The 15,283-nt window shown below is 45.9% G+C and overlaps 1 protein-coding gene across 2 annotated transcripts in view; it reads right to left on the minus strand.

The window, feature by feature from the left end:
- The window catches only part of RPS6KB1 (ribosomal protein S6 kinase B1), a 718,570-nt gene that overhangs the window by 148,874 nt on the left and 554,413 nt on the right, over positions 1–15,283 (minus strand). The window contains exon 14 of one of the 2 annotated variants that reach the window (XM_069615096.1): positions 10,346–10,458. The exons of the other annotated variant lie outside the window; for it this stretch is intronic. Coding sequence (XP_069471197.1) covers positions 10,346–10,458 — 113 coding nt within the window. The remainder of the gene's footprint in view (positions 1–10,345; positions 10,459–15,283) is intronic. 2 annotated transcript variants of the gene reach the window in all.

Genomic DNA, 15,283 nt, shown 5'->3' on the forward strand with positions numbered 1-15,283 from the left:
TTGCCTGTGTCCATTATTTTAGTAATCTGATTTTTTAAATCTAGAAGAGCAGTTTCAGTCCCATGGCCTTTGCGGAAACCTGACTGCCTTTTGCCTAGGATGGTGTTTGTTTCCAGGTAGTGTTGGATTTGATTGTGAGCAGCTTTGTCCAAGATTTTAAGGAGAAAGGGGACGGTGGTGATGGGGCGGTAGTTGTTAGGGGAGGAAGGATCAAGGGAGGGTTTTTTTAGGAGCGGGCGGACCCAGGCTTCTTTTAGGCATTGTGGTACACTTCCAGATGTGAAGGAGGCATTGATAAAAGCCGTGATGATGGGGGTGAGGTATTCTGCGCTCTCTTTGATTACGGAGGGTGGGCAGATATCCCCTTTGCAAGTGGAGGGTTTGATTTTTTTTAGGAGGTCATTGACTTCCGTCTCCGAGACTTCTCTGAAGGCAAAAAGGGGTGTTTGTGATGGGGAGTTGTTGGTGTGAAGTATGGGCGGGCAGGTGGGGGTGTTGAGAGCTTTGCGTTGGGAGGCTATTTTGTCTTGGAGTGATTTAACTTTGTTGAGGAGAGCAGCCTGGATGCCTGTACACCATGCTTCATCCTTGATGATTTTGTCTGGGCTAGAGGCTGGTGTGGTGAGTTCTTTGAATATGGAGAAAATTTCTCTAGATTTGGAGCTGGCATTAGTGATTCTCTGGTTGTAGGATTCGGATTTAGCAAGGAATATGGCTTTTTTGTAGGTCAGAGAGATCTCTTTAAAGTCTTTAAGCGAGGATTGATTAGGCGCTGCTTGCCACCTGGTTAGGGCTTTGCGTTTCTTGGTGCGTAGGACGGATAGTTCTTCAGTGAACCAAGAGTTGCAGTGCATAGATTTTTTCCCTTTTTTTTCTTCTAGCGGGGCAATGAGATCGATGGCTTGAGTGAGTGTGCTGGAATAGATGTTGGCTAGAGATGTAGGGTCAGTGGGGAATGGGTGCTTGAGTTGTGAGGTATCAAGGAGAGGGGCGAGGTTGGCAGCAGTGAGTTTTTTGGAGCTTCTTACTTTAGCGGGTGGGGCATGGGTTAAGGTTTTATGAGAAGGCGTGGTAGGAATGGTAAATTGGATGAGGTGATGGTCCGTCCATGGAAGGGCTGAGATGGAGGTAATTGTCGATGAGCAGTTGTGATCAGCTAGCCAGTCAATGGATCTGCCTTTGCTGTGAGTGGGTGCAGTAACTTTGTGTTCGAATCCCATGTTAGATAGTTCTTTGGCTAAATTTGCGGCTGCTTTGTCCTTTGGGTCAGCTAAGCCAAGATTAATGTCCCCTAGTAGGATGCTTTTGGTGGTGCTTTTGAGGTTGTTGCCTATGTTTTGGAGGAGTTGCTTTTGGTAGTAAAGAGGAGATCCTGGTGGTCTGTAGGTGATAAAGAAGTTTATGGTGCAATTAGGTGAAAGGGCTAGTTTGGCAGTGAGGAGATCGGCGTTATTGTCCCATTGTTGATTACACATTCTTATGGAGAGGGTGTCCTTGAAGATGAGGGCTACGCCGCCACCACTTTTTAAGTTTTTACGGTCCTGTCTAAGGATGGTATAGTTTTCAGGGAGAGCGAGGTGAATGGAAGGACTGGAGGCTTCATGGAGCCAAGTTTCGGAGATGGCAAGTATGTCGAGATCATGGGTAGAGATAAGGTCATTGATTTCAATGGCATGGGCATGGACAGAGCGCGCGTTGATGAGGGCGCATCTTAAGTTTGGATGTATAGTGTGTGTGTTGGTGGTGCTGGGCGGTGAGAATTTGGGTGTGTGAGGCTTGGTCGTGGCACATGCAGCGTGGTGAGAGCTAAGGTAGTGAGCGTGGTCAGCCAATCACTTTTGGGTGCATGCCTGTAACCAAGGGGATTAAGCACACAGTTTTGGGCACCTCCCTCACTTCCTGCCCCTGCTAGACATCCTGGAGCCAGAGGCAGGCTTCATCCGTGAAGCCTGCCAAAGACAAAATGAACAAGGACCAAACCTGGTTTGGCGCGCAGAGTAAATCACAAGAAATGACGAAAAAAAACCAGAGCCATTTTGACAAAATGGGCACCCATGGGTGCAATAGTGCAGCTGAGGATTCAGCCTGTGGTGAAAGTACACAATGGTAGGAAACTTAAACCACAGCCACCAGCCATAAAATGTAGTGAGGCTAACAAAAAAAGTTAAGAGAAAGTATGAAAAGGGAATGCTTAGTAAACCCCCCCTCCCCCCCAATTACTTCCACATAAGATGGGGTGTACTGGACCTACATAGGAAAAATGGGTAAGTAAAGTCAATTGGTCATTACTTTTGTGAACAGTAGTTTACCCAAGAGGGCGGTATTTAAACCTTAAGAGAAATCCAAAGGACTTTTCTGTGACACTGCACTGAGGGTGCTGGGTGTCAAAATACAAAAGGTGATGCCTATGGAGTTTGACTCCAAAACCAAAAGAAACTGAGTCCAAATTAAATCAAAATACATGAGTGAGAAAAGGGTCATTTCTTGGGTTTTGCTCTGCGCGCCAAACCAGGTTTGGTCCCTTTGTTCATTTTGTCTTTGGCGGGCTTCAGTGCTGAAACCTGCCTGTGGCTCCAGCATGTCTGGCAGGGCAGAAAGCGAGGGAGGGAGGTTCCCAAAACGTGCTGTTCTTAGTCTCCTTGGTTACCAGAATGCAACCAAAGGTGATTGGCTGGCTGACCGTCCTTGGATGACAGCCACCCTGCTGAGTGCGACAGCTAGGCTATGAATGAATGGGAGAAACCTGCATAAAAGGTGAGGTCTCTTGAACAGAAGGAAAAGTAGACCACTGGACGAAGTTACCGAAAAAAGAAACTGGAAAAGAAGCTTGCTGCATCCTGCTGGACCATTGGTTTGCTCTCGTCTCTCCCAGATGCACTGCTGAAGCTCCACATTTCCTATCGCCTAGAGAAGCCCAGAATGGATGGTTAGGGAGAATTCTCAAAAATGTGATAATTCCCTCCACCTTACAGACCCGCAGCAACTTTGCTGGATTTTGAGAACTTGATTTTTTTTTACCTGGAGAGAGAGACACCCTTTTTCCCCCCACTCTCTCATGTATTTTTGTGTGAAAGTTACCTCGGTTTCTTTTTGGTTATGGATTCTAACCAACTCCATAGGCATCATCTTTTACATTTGTGTCACAGCACCCTCACTGCAGTGACACAGGGAAGTCTTTTTAGATTTCCCAAGGTTTAAATACCTCCTCTGGGATAAGCTACTGTTTCCCTGAACAGTAAAGATAAATTGACTTTACTTCGCATTGTACTTGCTAGATCCAGCACACCCTTTCTTACAATAGAGTGCTGAAGGGGTTACTTAGTATCCCCTGTGTTTAAATGCTCATGTAACATTTTGTATGTTACCCTTTCCTCAAGCGAATGGCTGGTGGCAGTGGTGTTGTTTCGAACTACCAAGGTTTGCATTTAATGCAACTGTTCGCAGACCTGGTAACGTTAACCGCGGGAGCCATCTTTTTCAAAATGGCGTCCAGCCAGCCTTGTTATAATGGTGCCCGGTCTTCTTTCACCAGGTCTTTGCGGAAAGGTCCTTCGAGTTTTTTTCTGCGTGCGAAACCAGGTTTGGTCTCAGTTAATTCGCCTTTGGCGGGTTTCAGGAGTGAAACCCGCCTCTGGTTCCAGAGTGTCTAAGGTAGGTACGAAGGGAGGGAGGTGCCAGAAACTCCTAGGAGACTAAGTACAGGGAGACCTAAATGCACTCTGTGGTGATTGGCTGGCTGACTGTCCGGCAAGGACTGCCACCCTGCTGGGTGAGTGACAGCTAGGCTGGAATGAATGGGAGAGAACTGAATAAAAAGGTGAGTCTCTTGGCTTGTAAGGCAGAGTCGACCACTGGAACCGACCAAGAACTTTAAGAGGACGGCTGCTGCAACTCCTGGACCGTTGGTTTGCCCGGTGAAGCCCTGCTGCAGGTTCGAATCGCCAAGTTTGCATCGACAGAGAAGCCCTGCAAGGACGACTTCTCCCTTTGAGTTGGTGGGACCAATCAACTCCTGGGCACCCATCTCGGAGCTGGTTGAATTTCCTCAGAGTTGCTGCAGGAACCCGTAGAGCCAGGGAGAGGGACACCAGATCATGTACGTTGCTTGTAAGCTGGCCTAAAGCTCATGGAAGATCCTCCGGACTCCCACGAAGCAGGACTGACCAAGCCCCCCCCCTCTTTCCCCCCCCCCCCGGTTGAGTGCAGGATCTCAGATGTGAGGAAAGTCCACACTGACAGCCAGGAACCGTGCTTATTGCTATTTGCTGTACCGCAAGGAGCTGAAGCCCGAAACAGCCGCTGAAAGTAAAGTTTGCTGGTTGCCAGCTTTGATGGAGCTAGTGCAGGAGTCCCCAGATGTTCTCCCTCTTGTCCCCACGACTGAGGCCCAGGAACAGTGAGATCTGCAGAGCTGCACAGGAACAGATGTCTTCAGCTGCATATTTTCTTATTTACTAAGGTACTGTGAAACAAGTCTAAGACGACTTACCTCTTACTGTGGAAGTGCTTGTAACTTCTGCAACTCACAGGTCTAATCAGCTTGTGACCCTATATTTGATTCTATTTATCAAAAACTCCTAAGAACTTGTGCAAAGACTTTTCCATTTACTTACCGGAAGTGCTACATCATATACAAAGACTTTGGCCTATTGACTTTGGCTTAGCTTATTGAATTGAATGACTCTTCTAAGTGCTATCTGAAAGTATTTGCCCTGCTCATGAATGTTTGTAAATTCTTGCGTTCTAATAACCTTTGCCCTTTACTTACTTTTTACGAATATTCTGAATGCCAACAGTAAGACATTATTGTCCCCAGCACCCTTGTTACTGAAGTCACCTGTGGGTGTAGGTTGTGTCTGTGGGCCATCCCAAAAGGGTCTTGTCAGATTCAGAAATTCTGAGTGTACAGTATTGAAGTATATTTGTGTGTTACTATTTTATTGCTCCCTTCTGAAGAAGGCTTTATAACTGACTGATAATTCATTGTTTATGCAAGCAACCTTGAATGTAAGAGTTAATTTGAATACCTGTAACTGAATCTTTGTGTAACTCCACTAACAGCTCACATTTCCCCACTTGAGATAAGCCTGGCTGCTCAACACGCTACCAAAACTGTGTAGTACAAGCTTATACCAAAGGTTAGTTTGCCTATACCTGTAGTCCTAGTTTGTAGTGTTCCCAGAGGGTACTGCATTCAAAAATGGCCTAACATGGACTTCTCCCCTTGTGTCGGTGGGACCAATCGACCCCAGGACAAACTTGCCTGGAAACCCTCTCTGCTGGCTGCACTTCCTTGCTGTTGGAACAGAGTGCCAGGGGTCAGGAACACCGGAATCAAGTACATCGTCTTTACGCTGGACCCGAGCTCCAGGAAGATCTTGAGGGTCCTTCCGAAGCAGGACGACTCAAGCCTGAGCCACCTCAGAGTGCAGGACCCCAGAAGCAAGGGGAGCCCACAAGGTGTCCAAGAACCGCAGTGGTGCTATTGACCGGTAGCTGAAACCGTGAAGTGCCGCTGATTTGGAGAGAGCCCATTGCAGCCGCTAACGATCAGACTGCAATGCAGGAGTCCCCCGGACATCCTCCCTTTTGTCTCCACGACAGACAGAGGAACCCAGGAACTACAGGACTGCAACCTGAACACATGCCAGCTGGATCTCTTCTTCCAAACCAAGGTACTGTCTTGACTAAAGGGGTACTTACCTTTGTTGGTCTCTCGCTTGTTTGTCTCACTGGAGACTTACAGTAGCTGCGTTTTCTGCAGAGTTGCTTGCAGCTTTGCTTTCACAAGCCTTACAGCTTGTGGCCCAATAGTGATTATTTTCTACAAACTCTATATAACGTTGTGCAAGACGTTTAATGCCATCTACAAGAAGTGCCTCAGCTCCCCTAGACTTTTTCAATTGACAGTGGTTGTCCTGGCTCCCTGCAGACTCTTCTGACCCATTTAACTATCCCTCATAGGTGGTGCCTAAGTTACTTGTATTGCTGAGAAAGGGTTAATCTACATTGCATTGAGGGATTGTAAAGAACTTACCTGTTCAGAGAACATGTTCACCTTTTTCCTTTCCTAAGTGTTAAAAGTGATATATCAATGTCCACAGTCTCCTAGCTATTGAAGTCACCTCAGGGTGTAGGAAGTGTGTGTATGTAACATCCAAAAGGGTATCTACTTACTTAAACTTAGTTACTTAAACTTAAATCTGAGGAAGTGTTTTTGAAGTATTTATTGTTGCCAATTGCCCCTTTCTAAAGAAGTCTTATTTAAAACTGACTTAAATAATTATTTTACTAGAAACGCTTTAGTGCTATTTGGCTACTTTTATTTGCGAACCTCTACGTTACATCCCTACAGCTCACAATTACCCCTCTTGAGATCAGTCTGGCTGCTCAGTCACTCTACCAACTTGTGTAGTACAGAGCTATACCAATAGTTTGGTATCTATTGCCAAGAGGACAAGACTTGTGTAGTCTCCCACAGGGTTACTACATACAATCTTGCCTAACACCCACCTTGACCCTGATTTTACCGATGACTTGATGGTCAACTGGGGGTTGTTAGAGGTTGGATTTACCGCCGTTGGTTCAAGTGGGATGTGCCTAGGAGCTGCAGGTGCAAGGATTCTTCCAGTCGGGTCCAGGAGCAGAGTGCAACCCTTGGCAACGGAGAAAATGAAAGATTCACAGTTGCAGCCCTCTTCGGGAAGGAGAGTTCCAGCTACAGTCACAGCACACAAACAGCAAGCATTCATCCAGTCGCGGTTGTAAACGTCCTTCCAGGACAAGATCCCTGGAGTCTGGGGCGCTGTTAGGAAAGATTTCATAATTGTAGGTAATTTTCCTTCCATGTGGCAACCCCCAAACTTTTGCTGTTGTTTTACACCCTGATCTAAACTTTGCCAGAGAAGCGCAGCCTTCCACCACACTCCTCTTGGCTTTCGCTCTATTACGGGGAAACTGACATGCCCTTAAAACAGTGAGTACCGGGAGACTTCGTTTTCCCTTAGTCCTTTCCTCATGTTGCAGCTTTTGAGCAACATGAAACAAGAGTGCACCGTAACTTACATTACTGCGCTCTTGGGTCTCTAGTCATTCCAAAGGCCCTAGAAACTCTCGCTGGACTTATGAAATGTGCAAGTGTGTCACGGACGGAACTGGTGGCAGCTATCGTTTGTGTTTTGAACCCCTTTTGCCATGTTAACCGCGCTTCCCGTGTTTGGCCCAAATGGGTGGCCTGGCCTCCAAAATGGCCATGCCACGAGGTTCTTTGTCCTGTCCGCTGACCGTCTTGCCCCTTCACCTTCCCCCAGGTCGAGCCAACCCGGGGCAGTCCTCATTTGGTCATGCACTTTCCCGCAAACAACGCTTTCGCGGGCTTCTGCATGCCTTGTGTGTGCCTCCAGGATGTGGGCTGGGATGTCTGTTCCCAATACACATCCTGGGTGCCAGAGAGTCTAGAGTGTTCTGAATGCCTGGGACCACCATGGTCCGTGATAGGTCCACGTATGGTGTGAGTGGATCTCCCATTGGGCCCCCTCCGTTTTGGCGCGAAGGGAACTCTGGATAAGAGGAGGCTGAAAACCCCACTACCATGTCGATCTCCTGAGTTCTCACGAACAAAGGATAAGGAGCCAAGTATCCTGCAACTAAGAAGCTGAGTCGAGGAATCGCTGGTGATCCGCTGAAGGTTTGGCACCCTGCACTGCTGTCGTCCTGCGAGACCACTCGGTCTCTGATCGAACAAGGTGGTCTGCAAAGGCGCTTTGACCCTTTAGAATAGTGGGAACAACTATTCTCGGCATCTTCACCAAATCCTGTACGTAAGCCTTTGGAAGTGTCCCTGGGCCATCCAGTGGACTGACCAGCCTACACAGGAATCTTGCTCTGTCACTGCCGTCTGGCATACTGCTAATCCCGTGTCCTTGGCACTCTCACACGATTCGTACACTTGGCGTTCCCAGGCCTGCATTAAGACGTGTGCTTTGGGACCGGAATACACGCTGTTGCGAGTTGCCCTGCGTTGGTAACAAACCTGTGCGTGTTCGCTGCATTTGGGACACCCTCGGCCCCGACTCCTGCTGTCGCAGAATCTACACGGCTTCGAGACATCCTGCTGATCGCATCTGAACCTGCCAGTACTGAAACGGAACCGGAGAAGCCTGGGTCTGCCTGCAACGGGGACCGGTGAGTAGTCAATACCCTAACCGGTCACCCTCCCGCAGGAGCCTGTGGCTTTCCATCGCTGTCATAAACAGCAACCCTTTTCCGCACTCGCGCCCTGCTTCTGCCCACAAGTGGAGGCCGCGCTCGAGTAGCGGAGATCTGTTCATCGTTTTGTTCACCTCTCTGAACTGCCCGATTTCCCTGAAGAGACTCCCCTTTGCCCGTTGGCACCCGCATGTGCAGGTACTTTTGAGCACAAGGCTCCACTCTTCGTAGGGCTTGGACTTCCTTCTAGTTAGGTGGCCTCTGATTTCGAACTGGGTCTAACGATTACTTGCACTGCCCATTTTCCTCCCCATCTAGGTGGTCTGCATATTTCGTGCTTCTAATTCCTTAGACCCCTTGGTCTTGTATATATATTGTATTGCTTGTGATGTGTTGGTTTATTGGAGTTTTACCTAGATTCTTTACTATGGTCGATGTTACAAAGGCCTTGTAATAAATGTGTCTATATTTTTAATATAACACCTGTCTGGAGTAATTTGTAAGCGTCCTTGCTTTGTGTGCTCATTGCAGGCTTTCAGTCACCCTCACCCCTCTTGAGACCTAGTCTTGACCGCCGCCATCGCAACCCTGATTGGTCTGGCTTGTCCAGAGTTTACCTTGTTCCAAGAAACTAGGCTGGCCTTCTGAACCTCTGACCCTCCAGGACAGAGTTCGGAAATGCATCTTAACAGCCGCTGAAATTCAAAGGAAGGCGACTTATAGCACATGCTGCCGACCACCAAAGGTCCAGCAGCACACTAGTAACTGCGATGGTTTTAGCTAGGTAGCCTATGGGAGAGATGGACAGTTCACTGGGTGGTCCAGTAACACTTTCCAAGGATCAGGATGGCTGGATCCTGGAGAAAACGTAGAAACTAGTTGGTCACATTAGTCAAGGCGTTGAAGCACTTTAACGGGCTTTAGCAGATCAGGTAGTACAACATGGATTCACCGGGAGTTTTTGGATCTTCAGTCGACTGTCTTCTATGAGGGATTCTTGGCTCCAACGCTGATCTCAAATGGCTGCAGGAGTCCCCTTATCCAACATCCACCCTGGAAGCCTACCAATGGTAAGGATCTGCACCATTAAAACAGCCAGTAGTTATTTAAAATCGGGGACAACTATTGGTTTCACACATGCCCCAAACTCGGTCTCTGGCACCACAGATTGTGGAGTGGGACAAGGCAGCCATACCCTCTTCCTGGACCACACACACAAAGGCAGCACAAGCACAAGCCCGTGAAGGCAGCAGCTTTCCCAGGCACAAGCATAACTTTATATGGCATTTCCTGAGCTGGCATGGCGGCCAAATAATATGCCCAAAGAGCAATCGAACATTCCATGGTGTGCCATTGTAGGGCACTAGCCAGGTTTAGTAGCCATATGTTGTAAACGCAAATGTGCATGCTAGAAATAACACAAACATTGAAAAAAATCTAATTGCTGCCACCAGCTTGTATTTTTCGGCACTTATGAAATTAAACAAAATCCCAAGTGTAAAAGGCTAGGGCGACACAAAAGTATCCCCATTGCACAGAATTGTAAGATGCTGTGTGCAATGTTAAAAATCTACAAAAAATGGACAGGATTAAAAGGGAAACTGTTTCCCCAGTACAGCTAGCCTGAAGGACTGATTAGTTTCCCCATAACACATGAGCAAAAGGCAGGTAAAGTGAAGCTGAAGGCTTTACTTCCCCTCAAAAAGTCAGATTAGGTCCAAAATAAAAAGCAAAACTATTGTGGGTCCATAAAGAACTATGTAGGGAAAGTTGCCAAAAGAGAAAGCTTTCCTAACATGAATGTATGATGAACTCCTTAATATTGTGTTGCTTTGTCTGGGGCCCTTGGAAGTTCTGCAAACCTTTACTTATTAAATCATGAGTTAAAAATGTTCTCTGCAGAGATGAACTATAAATACCTTTAGATACTGCTGATAAAGAAGATGATTAAGGAACTTTAAATACAATACCACATGCACACTAATGTCAATTCTCAAATACTTGAAAACAGTACCATTTTCAAATGTATTGGACGACATGCAATCTGCTCTACAAAATGGCGTGTTCATGCTCACAAAACCACTGCAATAACTAAATGTTTGGGTCAATAATTTCCAAACTGCTAGAAGAGAAATACCTGACTGGAGTTCTTGGGCTGCCAATGAATCTGCGAGGAGATCGAATTTTTGGTTCAAAGGAAAACTTTTCTTTCACACTCTCAAGTACAGATGGCGCCACATAGGTAAAACCCTGAAACATTTATAAAATACAATAGTCACTACAAATTGTACGAATTCAAAGCAGCTATGAACATAATTGTTAATAGTATGCTACCAACTGAAACTAAAGAAAACTATGCAGCAAAATTACAATTTGTTAGTCAATTTCAACTCAACAATATCATCCAAAACATTTGAGATTGTGATTGGAGCTCACACTGGGGTTAGGAGAGAAGTTTAAGATCCATTTAACAGTAGCAAACCCAAACCTCATCCCTTCAATATTCCTAATGCAGATGGCCACAACCCAAAAGATACTGCAAAAAGGTTCCTAAAGTGCAAGAGACAATTCAATGTTCACTGCCTTATAATCTCCCAGCCGTGTTTAGATGGTATGTGGCATTTTACTAAACCCAAGAAGGTAGGCATAAATAAGCTTCTTTGCTCACCTAGAAGCAGCTGTGATCAAGTTATTGTGGTTAACTCATGGGAGTGAAGTTGGGTGCGTTAGGGAGTATTTTCATTTTAGTGCTCAATTCCTCCCACTTTAGAGACCCCCAGCTCTTTTGCTGACTTTAGGACTTTTACATTTTCACCCTGGAGTGAGTGAGCCTTTTACTCACTCATGTATTTTGATCTGATTTGGACTCTGTTATATTTGTTTTGGAGTCTGACAAACTCCATAGGCATCTACTTTTTGTATGGTGACACACAACATCCTCAGTGCACTGTCAGAGAAATCCTTTAGATTTCTCTTAAGGTTTAAAAACCTTTCCTTGGGTAAACTACAGTTCCCAAGAATAGTAAAGTGAAATTGACTACTTACCTTTTCTCTTAGTAGGTCCAGCACATACCATCGTATGTGGAGTGCTGGAGGGTTACTCAGTAGCCCCTTTTCCTACTCTCTCATGTAATATTTTCTATGTTACCCTCACTACATTTAATGGCTGGTGGCAGTGGTTTAATTTTCCTAACACTGCTTCTTTTACTGCAGGCTGAATCCAAAGCTGCAGTATAGCACCCATGGGGGACCACTGTGTCAAAATGGCCCTGGTCTTTTTTTGCCATTTCTTGTTCATCAGGTCTTTCTTGGGGTTTACTCTGTGCACAAACCAGGTTTAATCCTTTGTTCGTTTTGCCTTTGGCGGTCTGCAGTACCAGTGGTGCCAGAAACTTCTCTGTCCTTAGACTCCTTGGTTACCTGAATGTACCTAGTCCCGATTGGCTGGCTGTCCTTGCAGGACAGCTACCCTGCGGTGTGCATGACAGCTAGGCTGTGCATGAATGGGAGAAACCTGCATAAAAAGGCGAGGCTTCTTGGACTGAAGAAAGTCGACCACTGGACGAAACATCCGATGAAAAAATCATGGAGAAGCTTGCTGCAACCTCCTGGACCATTGAATTGCCCGGTGAAGCCTTGCTGCTGTGCTGAAACTGCTTTCCCTAATGGACAAGAGAAGCCCCAGAAAGGACTTCTTCCCTCGAGTTAGTGGGACCAACTAACCCCAACACGAACTTTGCTGTAAAACCTTCCCCAACTGGCTGAACTTCTTTGCTGCTGCTGGAACCGAGTGCCAGGGTTCGAGAAATCCGTAGTCTAGTGCAATGTCTTTAAGCTGGACTGAAGCTCCAGGAAGATCCCGAGAACCCTCCCGAAGTAGGATGACCCAAGTTCGAGTCACCTCACCAGAGTGCTGGACTCCAGGAGTGAAGGAATCCCATCCAGTCTCCGAGATCCGCAGTGGTGCTATTTTCCGGTAGCTGAAACCGTAAAGTGGCACTGAAGTGAAAAGAGCAGCCGTAGCTGCCGCCGACCTCATAACTGCTGTGCAGGAGTCCTCCAGACGTCCTCTGTTTTGTCCCCACGACGGAGGCCCAGGAACACAGGATCTGCAACACTGCAACCAAGACAGAAGCCAGCTTGATCCTCTTCTTCTAATTTAAGGTACTGTTGTGACTTTGCAGCTTGCTTTTCTCAGTTGAGACTTGCAGTAGCTGCTTCCTAGAGTTGATCTCAGCTCCAACTTTTCACAGGTGTAACAGCTTGTGGCCCAACAGTGATTTTCTACAACAAACTAACTTTTTGCAAGAGTTTTTGCTATCTAAGAAGTGCCTCAGCTCCATAGACTGTTACAAATAGACTTTGGCTGTCCTGGGTCCCTGCAGACTAACCCATTGACTTGGATTCTTACTGTCCCTCATAGGTGATACATTGGTTTTGAACTAATATTTGCTGGGAAAGGTTTTTATCTAGACTTCATCAGGAGATTTAAAATGTGCTCACATGCTCTGAGAACCCGTTAACCTTTTTCCTTCCCTTAACCTTTCCTTTTGCCAACCTTCGAATTTCACAAAGTGATATATAAATGCAAATACTGTCCTAGTTAGTGAGGTCACCTCAGGGCATAGTAAATGTGTATGAAGTATCTCTAAAGAGTATCTACTTGCTTTGCCTTGAGTCCGAGAAAGTATTTTGAGGTGTATTTTTATTGTTGCACATTGCCCTTTTTAAAGGATGCTTATTTAAAAACTGACCATTAAATAAATCATTTACCAGAATACCTGGAGTGCAAGTGTTATTTGGATACTTGTATTTGTGGATTTCAATGCTACAGCTCTAATTTACCCCTCTTGCGATAAGTCTGGCTGCTCAGTCACATTACCAACTTGCGCAGTACAGACCTTTACCAATAGGTGGGTTACTTAATATCAAGAGGACAAGGCTGGTGTAGTCTCCCACAGGGTTACTACCTCAATTGTTGCCTAACAGGGTGTATGAGAATACAGGGTAACATAGTATAACTGAATAAAGGAAAGGATGGTGTGTGAAGATACACTAATAAAAAGACCAGTAAAATGGTAGAGCATTTTAGCAAGTTAGTAATGTTATTTGATAAAGATTCTAGGAGCGTTGTGGGTCATGGCTTTTTATGAACTTTTTTCTGTTTGCAACTTCCTCCACTGACTTCAATGCAGTACCGCAGCAGGCCTACATTTGTCTGGATCATCATTGATTTTTACGGTGAGAGGCCCTTTTGCCTGCTTGTCTCATTTTGTTTGGGGTGCACTGCTCAACACCTGTGACTGCCAGTGCAAGGAATGTGCCCCCCTTTGTGTTCACTCTAGGTTTGCAGTAATTCAACCCACCTTCAGTGGAGTGCTGTAGAGACTGTATAACTTATTTTTCTTCTAGTAACAGTTACTTTTCCGATGTTGGTTTGTTTATTTTATTTGTATAGCGCTCCAGACCCAGGGGTATATGGGCACTTAAACATCAGGTTACAGGCATAGGATAGGAGCATTTGTGCAGCATAGGTTAGGAGCATTTGTACAGCATATATACAATTTACAAGAATGCAGTTGGTGCACGTAGCAAGCAGACATAGTGAGGGATACATTAGGCATACATACATAGTTGGTTATTTATTGAGTAGCCAGGTGATGACCTTAGTTCTGAACGGTTGGAAGGTGGGGGTGGATTTGATATCCAGTGGAATAGTGTTCCACAGTTGTGAGGCTAGAACTGGGAAGCTGGTTCCACCGGCTCTTTTAAGGGTATATTTGGGCACCGTCAGTTGTAATGAGTTGGAGGATCTGGTAATTCTGGTATTCGGTCTCAAGGTGAATTTATCGGTTAGATAGGGCGGGGCTAGGTGTATGAGTGCTTTGTAGGTGAGGCAAATGGTTTTTAGATCTATGTTTTGTTGGATAGAGAGCCATTTACATGAAATTCTTGTAGCCGAGATACGTTCTCTCCTAAGAATATTGAGGGTGGCACGGAGTGCATTATTTTGTAGAACTTGCAGTTTATTGATTACAGATTTGTTTGCACCTACATAAAGGCTGTTACAGTAATCCAGTTTGGACTGTATGAGTGCTCTGGCTAAAGTGAGGCAGTTAGGGGAGATCAAAGGTCTGCAGGCCCAAATTAGCTTACCTGTGTAAGCAGTGGCTGAGGCGGTCATATTAATTTGTTTGGAGAGGTTGGTATTCGTGTCTAGATAGAAACAAGTGTTTTTACACTTTTGGCGATGGGAATGGTGTTACCATCAATGGTGAAGCTAGTGTAGCTGGGGCTGAGTTTCAGGATGGTATAAGGTGAGCGACAAGGAGCAGTTTGGTCTCATCATTCAGGCAGAGGCCATGTATGGCCATCCATGCCTGAATGATGGAGAAGACTTCACTGATCCGGTTGGCGTCCGAGTTGTAATTGCCAGACAGAGTGAGGAGTATCTGGGTGTCATCTGCGTAGTTGGTGTAGGCGACACCCATATGGTCCAGCTTGTCGAATAGGGGCTTTGTAAATATATTATACAAAGTAGGTGAAACACAAGAGCCTTGTGGGACACCGCAAGTAATGGGAATAGGGTCAGCCGCTGCTAAGGGTGAGAAGACCCGCATGGTCCTGTTGTCAAGGAAGGATTGGATCCATATGACCGCAGAGTGGGAGAAGTGTGCTGCCGATGACAAGTGGTTGCACAAGATGTTATGGTCAAGCAGGTCAAAGGCAGCGGAGAGGTCTAGGAGAAGGAAGGCAGCCCTACCTTTATCTTTGAGTTGGTCTATCTGGCTCTTGAGATCAACAAGGGCCGTTTCCGTCCCATGTTGAGGACGAAAGCCAGACTGACAAATTCCTAGTAATTGGTTTGTTTCAAGGTAATCCTGAATGTGTAGATAGGCCACTCAATAATTTTTAATAAGAATGGGACAGTGGTAATGGGTCTATCATTTGTGGGTATATCTGAGTCTAGAGTGTTTTTTAGCAGTGGTAGGACCCAAGATTGTTTCAGATTACTTAGGACTGTGTTGCTGGTGAATGACAGGTTTATTCGTTTGGTAATGAAGGGGGATAGATC

Source organism: Ambystoma mexicanum, chromosome 9 (genome assembly GCF_040938575.1).
Source record: "Ambystoma mexicanum isolate Mex_15411 chromosome 9, UKY_AmexF1_1, whole genome shotgun sequence".
NCBI lineage: Eukaryota > Metazoa > Chordata > Amphibia > Caudata > Ambystomatidae > Ambystoma > Ambystoma mexicanum.